The 9,884-nt window shown below is 49.0% G+C and overlaps 1 protein-coding gene and 1 long non-coding RNA gene across 5 annotated transcripts; one reads left to right on the top strand and one right to left on the bottom strand.

The window, feature by feature from the left end:
• The first annotated feature begins 201 nt into the window (after positions 1–201).
• Positions 202–3,021, top strand: LOC123182785 (putative receptor protein kinase ZmPK1). The gene has a single exon (XM_044595450.1). It carries the CDS (start codon positions 403–405, stop codon positions 2,815–2,817), a length of 2,415 nt encoding a protein of 804 aa, XP_044451385.1. The 5' UTR covers positions 202–402; the 3' UTR covers positions 2,818–3,021.
• A 406-nt stretch (positions 3,022–3,427) lies between these two features.
• LOC123182786 (uncharacterized) lies at positions 3,428–7,471 on the bottom strand. Of its 4 annotated transcripts, none has more exons than XR_006492326.1 (3): positions 5,664–7,457; positions 4,094–4,401; positions 3,428–3,998 (listed from the first exon to the last, which is right to left on the bottom strand). It is a non-coding gene; the product is annotated as an uncharacterized lncRNA (long non-coding RNA). The 4 variants fall into 4 exon arrangements; XR_006492325.1 differs by having other exon boundaries at positions 3,432–3,998; positions 4,099–4,401; XR_006492324.1 differs by lacking the exon at positions 3,428–3,998 and adding an exon at positions 5,158–5,222 and having other exon boundaries at positions 4,033–4,401.
• Between the last annotated feature and the right edge of the window lie 2,413 nt (positions 7,472–9,884).

A 9,884-nucleotide genomic window follows, 5' to 3' on the forward strand; every position in this document is an offset into this window, starting at 1 on the left:
AATTAATTGAATTAAAGCAAGAAGAGACGTGTGCATCGGGGCTCTGCAGGCTCAACTTGCACCGGGGCAGACTCAACTTGCACTTGGATAGCCAATGCAAGCTCCCTCGTACAAGTTGCCATGGTATGATATGGTACTATGGTGCAGGAGTGAGTCACAACTCACAAGTCCATTACACAGTATGGAAACGATCGTAGCAGCAGTCTAGTCTCGGCTCCGCTCCGCTGGCGTATACACATACAGAGTTAGTTTAAGGAACACAAGTGGCCTGACGTAAAACAAATATAAATAGGACTAGTGGAACTACAGGTAGTATGAATGCATGCTTGATTCTTGGCGATTGCTTCCCATGCCGACCAGCTAAAATACCTCACATCCATCACAGCATCCACTTCATGAATCATGGCTAGATTCGTTAGTCTTCTTCTTCTTGTTCCGCTGCTGCGCTCCTGTGCTGCAGCATCGGCGGGAGTAGGACACACGCTGGGCGCCGGGTCCTCCCTGTCCGTGGAGGACCACGAGCGGCCCTTCCTGGTGTCGCCGGACGCCACCTTCTCCTGCGGCTTCCTCCCAGCCGGAGACGTCGTCGACAACGCCTTCTACTTCTCTGTCTGGTTCACCGCGGCCACGGACCGGACCGCCGCCTGGACGGCCAACCCCGGCGCCCCCGTGAACGGCCGGGTCTCCCGTGTATCCTTCGGCGACGGCGGCAAGCTGGCCCTCGCCGACGCCAACGGGACGACCGTGTGGGACAGCAAGAACGCCGGCAACAAGCACTTCACCGTCTCCCTCCTCGACACCGGCAATCTTCGGGTCCTGGACCCGTCCACCGGCCGTGCCGTGTGGCAGAGCTTCGACTGGCCGACGGACACCCTGCTCCCGTCGCAGCCGCTGACCAAGGACACGAGGCTCGTCGCTGGCTACTACTCCCTCTACTACGACAACGACAACGTGCTGCGTCTCTTGTATGACGGCCCGCAGATCGCCAGCATCTACTGGCCTGACCGGGATATAGGCGTGTTCGGGAGCGGCCGGACCAACTACAACAGCTCACGCATCGCCGTCCTCGACGACACCGGCGTGTTCCTCTCCAGCGACAACCTCCGGGTCGAGGCCTCCGACGTGGGCGCCGCCGGCGTCAAGAGGCGGCTAACCATCGAGCAGGACGGAAGCGTGAGGATGTACAGCCTGGACGCCGCCGGAGGATGGGCGGTCACGTGGGCTGCCGTGAAGCAGCCGTGCTCCGTCCACGGGCTGTGCGGCAAGAACGCCGTGTGCGAGTACCAGCCGTCCCTCCGGTGCTCCTGCGTGCCGGGGTACGAGATGGTGGACCGCCGGGACTGGAGGAAGGGCTGCAACCCCACCTTCAGCCTCCCCGCCGCCAACTGCAGCGCGTCGTCGGAAAAGCGGTTCACGTTCGTCAAGGTGGCCTCCACTGACTTCTACGGCTACGACGTCGGGTACAACAGCTCCGTCACGTTCGAATACTGCAAGAGCCTCTGCTTGAGCATGTGCTCCTGCGCCGCCTTCGCCTACAAGAAGGATGGCACGGGCCAGTGCTACCCCAAAGGGGTCCTCTTCAACGGTTACACGTCGCCCACCGCCCCCGGAAACATATACCTCAAGGTGCCTAGCGACCTCAACGCCGAGGCACCGCCGCCGTCCATGGCCCTCGACTGCACTCTTAATGGCTCTGATGCGGCCATCGACCCGCCAACATACGTCGACACGTATGGGGCACTAAGAAGCGGCCCGAACTTGTCCTACCTCTTCTGGTTCGCCGCGGTGTTGGGATTTCTCGAGCTACTCTTCGCCGCCACGGCATGGTGGTTCATGTCTGGCCAGGAGAGCATGCCCAGCTCGCTGGAGGCAGGCTACCGGCTCGTCATGGGGACCCAGTTCAGGAGGTTCACGTATCGAGAGCTCAAGAAAGTGACTGGGGACTTCAACGAGGTGCTCGGCCGCGGCGGCTCCGGCGTGGTGTACCGTGGCGTGCTTGACAAGACCACCGTGGTGGCGGTGAAGGAGCTGACAAACGTGCTGCAGGGCGAGGAGGAGTTTTGGGCGGAGATGACGGTGTTCGGGAGGATCAACCATATTAACCTGGTGAGAATCTGGGGGTTCTGCTCCGAGGGCAAGCACAAGTTGCTGGTGTACGAGTACGTGGAGAACGGGTCGCTCGACAGGCACCTGTTCGGCGAGGACAACAGCAAGGCGCTGACATGGAGAGAGCGGTTCAAGATTGCGCTGGGCGCGGCCAAGGGCCTAGCCTACCTCCACCACGAGTGCCTCGAATGGGTCATCCACTGCGACGTCAAGCCGGAGAACATCCTGCTCACTCGAGACCTCGACCCAAAGATCGCCGACTTTGGGTTGTCCAAACTGTCCGGGAGGAAAGCCGTCGTCGACGGCGTGCAACTCTCCCAGATGAGGGGAACGACAGGGTACATGGCACCCGAGTGGGTGTTGGGCCTACCGATCGACGCCAAGGTCGACGTGTACAGCTATGGCATCGTGCTTCTGGAGATCTTGATGGGAAGCAGAATAACAGAACAGAGGACTGTGGACGGCAAGGAGCGGCTACAGATGAGCCAGATCGTGCAGGCACTGGAGCAGGTGGTGGCAAGCGGGGACGTCGTGTCATTGGTGGATAGCAGGTTGAACGGGCAGTTCAACCCGCGACAGGCCATGGAAATGTTGAAGATCTCCTTGTCGTGCATCATGGAGGAGAGGAGCAGCAGGCCGGCTATGGATGACATCTTCAAGGCTCTTATAGCTTGCGATGACGAGGACGAACACCCTGCGTACTTGTTGTGACTTGGATTCCTTGCTATATTTATTAATTTGTTTATTTGAATGAATGCTGAACATAAAAAATACCAGTGAGATGCTGAATATGGCCGTCCACATGCGTTATGTGAAAAGGAAAGATTTACAGTTAGCCTTGCACCACTTGACTACAACTGATGTATCGTTTGCACCTACCTATTGAAAAGGAAACATTTGTTTTCTTTAGCTACTTTTTCGCGAAGCAGAGACCAAGGGTACGTAGTAGGAGTAGTATTTAATTTGACTAGGATGCACGAATGTTGGCTGTCCATGTCACGCGAGCATTTGTTTTTGACGAGTCTCGCTTGGCAGGCGCTGGCATGGAGCGGACTCGATGGGGACGTGCCTACAAAGTAGTTTAACACGTACGGTGGGTGTGGGTTTGGGCACGAGGCATGAAGAGCAGGCCTTCCTTCTACACGCCTTGGCTCGTTCGTGACCGCAATGTCGGACTTCTTTTCTTTCTTTTAGTTAGAGAGAGACGCAATGTTGGACTTCTATAACCTTGATGATGTGACGGACCGGTCACATATCTTCTCAACGAACTCCTCGATCGCGTCATACCTTTTCGATCGGCTTACGAGTTGGTGCCACCACCGATTGCAGAGTCCCGATCGATCAACAAGAAGAGGAGTTTGTGACACGATCAGATCAGGGCGCCGATTCATAACAGTCCGTGAGTTGCAACACGGGCCGGCCATGCAAATATAAGGTGGAGAAGATAACCTCACGAAAAAGGTATACGTATACGCACATATGCCCGTGCGTTACAACGGGATAAAAATTTAGTGTCACCAGAGCACCTGATATATGTCACAAAAACTATCTCAACTTAAGGTGCATTTCTTTCACAAAATAATGAAGTGTGATCTATCTTACTGTCTTGAATCAACGTTCACTTTGAATTGAACTCTGTATAAGTGTAGCTAAACTGTTTGAAACAATGAAAATGCAGTCTGATATTGAATTGTTCTTGCAGAAGTTAAGTTCATGCTTTTTGAACAAACAACAGCTGATGATTTCTACTATACGTTGGGCACAAGAAACAATTGCCCCTCTCCTATGAGCCGTCTCCCACTTTTGGCAACAGTTTTTGGCTGGAAAAAAAATACTAAAACAAAGACCATTACATCCAAATATCCATTTCTGAGCCCGGGCTCATCGCCCCCCTGTGAAAAGTAAATTAGAAAAAACACTAAAGAATTAAAATGAACCAAGTTTTTTTTGCATGGAAGATGCTTTAGTGCATGAGGTAGTACAATACATTACTTGTGGTAGTGGTAGCGGCACAAGGATGCGATGAACAGATAGGTCTCCACTTAATCTTGATGCTGAATCCACCACCTCGTCTTTTGTGCAGTTCTAAGGCAACTCCGACAACAAAGATTTTATCCCAACTTCCTCACAACCCTTCAGTTTAAATCCCACATGGGATTGAGAGTCCCTTCTATCGCCTACCAATACAATAGCTAATCCAGGAACATGTGCAACTGCCTTTTTCATTCGACGAAATTGTTCAGCAATCTGTAACTTTATGTCCTCTGCAATTGACTTGCCATCAATATTGGTGCCCTGGATGCACAATCAACTTTTAAGCAATAAAAGTGCAACTCAGAATCACAGATCATTAGCATGAGATTCAGAACTACACTGGGAAACAACCGTGAATTCAACATATGCTTGTCATGGATGATACGCTTGCTTTTAATCTATATACTACACATCACAATATGCATCATACCAGTTGATCAGATATGTGAGGCTTGACATCAAAATTCTACATACTATTAATCTAAGATCATCTTAAGAACTGGTTGAAAAATAAACTAAAAGGACAATTATCGAGTTTTTTACCATAAAGGGAGGCTTGTAGTACTTTGTGCCACGTTGTTCTATACAGAGCATGAAGGAAGGGGAGCAAATCAAACAAATATATATACAAACAAAGGAGCAATTATTGTACGGATACATATTGTCCAGTCAAGAAAATCATTCAGAATTTCTCAACCCTACCGAACAAAGTTATAGGCCAAACCTCATGCTATTCGTCGTGCAAAGCTATAACTACATTATCACACCCTTTTTTCTACCATATTGTATATGCACTGAACCAAGTGCAGTACTTGCCCCTCCAACGTCTCATCAGTGCAGACCACACATTGCATACATGTCATCTTCAAACCATAAAGTCTGTAGTATGGCAGGAAGTTTTACAATTAGGATATGTAATAATACAAACAACGACTGGGCAGGCAAGTACATGTTGATCGATAATTCAAATTGTTATAAGCTAGAAAAACATCTATTCAGTAGCAGCAGGGAACATACTGATAGTTCGGATCACCATATGTTTAAAATGTGCATTATTCACCCTCACTTCAAGTCGTCTAAACCTGGTAGCAAGTCCAGATACATTGGTTCATATTGTGGCACTGCCCTGACCTTGTAAAATAATTTTCTACTTTCATGACTCATAACTCATGACTGTGAAAGGTAAAATCAGTAATTACAATTATATGGCACTCCTTTCGGTGCATTCAGAGAGAAAGGGGGGCGAGAGTAGCTACCCCCCAGTATTAACCAAATAAATACGCAATAAGATATCCTCTAATAACATACTCCCTCCGTCCGAAAATACTTGTCATCAAAATAGATCAAAAAGGATGTATCTAGAATTAAAATACGTCTAACTAATGTATATGGACACAAAACACACTCTTCAGACAAAAATCTTGTTCCTGGACCATTCAAAGTGTATTTGAAAGACATACATATCAGTGGACTCCCACGTCCATATGTATCTTAAATTTTTGAAGCCTAAGATGTGGTAGTACCTGCTTTTGTTAGACAGCTCCATATTTTGGATCTGATTGCAAGCTCCATATGCATCAGCCTAGTAAAGGTATCTGGGTGATTGGTTCATATCTCCAGACCTGATAAACACAAGCGGTGAAAGGATGAGAAAATTGTGAATCAACCAAACATTTGCACAGTTAGATTATAAATAAATTGGACGACAAATATTTGAACAATCTGGCTAACCCATAAAACTGACAAATCTAAGCTGGAACTGCAAGCTAAGCTGAGACAATCAAAAGTGTGAAGATGGACTGATGAAGGTAAAGTAACCACTTGACTAAGAAAAGAATAAAGCAACAGGGACAACAATGATGCCGCTCTACAATCGTCTCTCTAATTCCATTCCCCTAGCTTGCCCTCTCATCTCCTTGCACATCAACCAGAACATCTGACCAAGATCAGAGAGAAGCAGTGGTGGGAGGGCGATGCAAGGTGATGAGCTGCGGCACGATCGATCAAGCGTCGCTGTACTGACGGCGAGGGAGCTCCGCGGTGAAACCACCTATCAGCCGTACCTTGATAAGGACCGGAAGAAGCCTTCGGTTCAGGGTCCGAAGAAGAATACATGTACATGGAAGGTGGAGCATAGGGTGGTGTCTGCTCTTTTGCGATTTATTGCCTCATGGCAAGGGATTAAGAAGGATGTGAAACCATTGACCACACAACAAAGCCGAACAAAGAAATCAGCCATCAACCTTATCCTCTCCAACCACGTTGGGTGTCCCATGGTGCCGAGTGCAGCTGCCGTCCCCCTTATCCTCTCCAACCACTGAACCCCGCGATGCCCAGCCGCTATCTCACTCCTACTCCCGAAAGGCCGCCGTCGCTGGACTGTGCTCCAAGTCACCGCCGCCACCGCCACCTGACTGCTCTCTCCTCGTCAACCCCCTCTCACTCGATCTCAATCTAGAAGCCCCCCTCAAAATCAGCACCCAAGGAATTGGTAGTATCGAACCAGCCAAGTCCCTTTGAAATCCGGGTTGGGCACTCCATGGATTTGTGTTCAGAAGGACACCAACGTTCAGTGGGCATCCCCAACGTATCCCATCGCAGCCTCCCCCTCCTCCTCCCTTCCTCCCTCTCTCCCTCCACCGTCTTCTCCTTCAATCACCGCATTCCCGGCGACCCCAAGAATCCGAGGCGTGATCCCCCCAAATCGCACCCCATCTCTCTCGCCCAAAATCCCAACGAATCTCGCGTCACATCATGGGATGCAAGAATCATGAATCCCCAAGTATATTCATCAACAATCCGGGAAGAAACCCCTGTCCGCGGTGGTCCGGCCATGGACACAGATCTGCAGCTCCCCATCACCGCGCCATAGCCCCTGCACCCGCTGCCGGACCCCACCACCCGCCGCCGCTGCTCCCAACGCCGCCACCGCCGCCGAACCACTACCACCGCGACCTCGATCCAAATCAGAGGCACGGGAGCAGGAAGAACGGCCGCCGACGACGGATGGCCGGAGAAGAAGACCGCCGGCGGCGCCCTACCCGGACGGATCGAGCGAACCCGTGCTCGTGTGTGGGCCTCCAAGCCGATGCTCGACCTGGCACGGGGGAGGGGCTGGCCCCGAGGAGCGGGGAGCCGGCGAATCTGTCGGCCAGGTGCTGGGCGCCGCCCTCCATCATCGTCGTCGTTTGGGGAGGGGCGCGGTCCCGGTCGAGGCGGCGCGGGGCAGGATGTGGCGGCGGGATGGAGGTGGAGATGGGATCGAGGAGGCAGGATCGTGCGGGGCGCTGGGCTTTTTTTTCTTCTTTTCTCTCCTCGGTACCGGTTCGGGTCTGACTTATGAGGGGACTGCGGGTGCAATTTCTAGAAAATAGGAGGGTCTATTTGCAAAAAGGTCGCGAGGGAGAGATATACTCCGATCCAACCTGCGCTTGCCTCCAAATCCCACGTCGAACCGTACGTACGTCGATCCTCACGTCGCGAGCCGGCCGGACGATGGAGGGGCTGCCGGACGAGGTCGTCGTCGAGATCCTGCTGCGCGTGCCGGGCGTCCCGGACCTCTTCCGCTGCGCGGTGACGTGCAAGCGATGGCACCGCATCATTGGCGACCCTTCGTTCCACCTCCGCCGCTAGCCGGAGGGCGTGCGCCGCCCGTCCTTGGCTTCAATTCTTCGCCGTGCAACGACCCAATGGCCGGAGACAAGACGTATATGCGTGAGTGAAGTTAGCGGATGCACGTTGTTGATCTCCAAACTGGGGTGAGGCCGTGAGGGGGATTATCACGCGTTGATTTTTACCAGGGAGTTCCCGTTGAAGATGATGGACTGGACGGCCTTCCTCATGTCCCGCTTGGCGGGTAGTAGTAGCATATGGAGCGAACTAGATTGGGAGGGGCTATGTTGGACTTTGTTTTTAGAAAGCTACATGTTGGACTCTTTTTGACAAACATATGTTCGACTTCGTTGGGAAGAATTGTCGAGTCAGTTACTTTTGGGCCTAATTGCTATCAGTTGTGCAGTGCCTCGGAAGAGCTACGGAAGTCTTCATGCTTTGCGTGTGAGAAAAGCTTTGGGAAAAATTATATTTTGGTTCACCCAAGTTACAAAAGTTGACATCTGGTTGCGCGATTTTTTAGCATGACATTTAGTCCCTTGTTTTCTAAAAGCAACGCGTTTTATATACAACCAAAAACGAGTGGGGAACCGTCTCGATACATCACTTTTCTCTCTCCTCACTTGCCACTGCCCCAAGACGGCGACCTCACCGGTCTCTGGCGCCGTCGCCGCATGCACTCGAGAGAAGTTTTTTGATGTGGACGAATGATGATATATACAAGCATCTCAACTTAGCAATAGATAAGTTGCGATTTGAGAATTAGGGTTTTCGGATTTAGGAATTAGGGTTCTTCGCAATTGTTAATTGTGTTTTTTTTTAACACGGTGCAGATGCAAGCGCTCATACACCCATCCCTATGAATGCACACACGCACACCCTATCACTATGAGCACCTTCGAGAGACTGAGCCGACATATCATCTTGAGATTTACGAAGCCACCGTAGGTGCCTCGTCGTCGACGGGAACGTCTCCTCCCAGTTAGCACCAGGACTTGAACACTAGTGGGCTGGGGATACCTCTAACCATCCAACCATAGATTGGTTCGCATTAATTAGGGTTTTTAATTTGTGATTTTGAACTTAACTAGGATTCTTCGGTCTTAACTGCCTACAATGGCTCTGCCGTCCCAAAAAATAGGGAGGCAGTGTAGCTGGGCTTGCGGGCCGGCCTTCTTGTGCGCCTCGTCCCAAGCGGCATACCAATTGACATGTTCGAGGGGCACATTTATGTCTCGCTTCATGTCCACCAGTAGACCGCATCGCCTACAAGGAACCAGTAGTGGGCCAGCTCACTAACCACGTGGTCCCATCACACTGACGTTGCATGCTTGTTTTTATTTTATTATTTTTATTTTTCCAGAAATACATATATTATGAAAAATAATTTCGTTAATTTCTTAACAATGTTCATTGCACATTTAAAAAATGTAAATGGGTGTAAAAAATGTTCGCTCAACATTTAGAAAATGTTTGTGCCAGTCAAAAACAATTATGTGACATTTGCAAAAATGCTCACGTGTTTCAAACAAATGTACATCACATTTTATTAAAATTTTATACGATGTACACAATTTTTGTGTAACTAAAAAAATGTTTCATACCATTAAAAAATGTTTACATTTAGAAAAATGTTCATGAGTTTCAAACAGAAATTTTGTGACATCTTTGAAAAAATTTATCCAATGTAAAAAATGTTTGTATGTTTGAAAAAAATGTTTGTATCATAAGAACATGTTTCAATATGTATTTGAAAAATGTGTAACATGTATTCAATTTTTAAAGTACTTTAAAGAACCATATATTTAAAAATATTAAATATGTATGAAAATGTTTTAGATGTATACAAAAAATATACAATGTGAATGACAAGAAGTAGACATCAAAACATATATTTCAAAAAATGTAAATTGTGTATTTGAAAATATTAAATGTGTATAAAAAAATAGTTCTAGTAATAAGAAACATGTACAATGCGTATGAAAAATATAAACATGTGCTTAAAAAGAAAGGAAAAAAGGGAAAGAATAATAGAAGAAAATCAAATAAAGAACAAAAAACCGAGACAGAAACAGTGGAAACCGAGGGAAAAAGGAAACGAGAAAGGGAAACTAAAGAAAACCAAAGAAAAA

Source organism: Triticum aestivum, chromosome 1D (genome assembly GCF_018294505.1).
Source record: "Triticum aestivum cultivar Chinese Spring chromosome 1D, IWGSC CS RefSeq v2.1, whole genome shotgun sequence".
NCBI lineage: Eukaryota > Viridiplantae > Streptophyta > Magnoliopsida > Poales > Poaceae > Triticum > Triticum aestivum.

What these genes read in the sequence shown, in the direction of transcription:
- LOC123182785 (XM_044595450.1), top strand. Translation starts at nt 403, where the DNA reads ATGGCTAGATTCGTTAGTCTTCTTCTTCTTGTTCCGCTGCTGCGCTCC.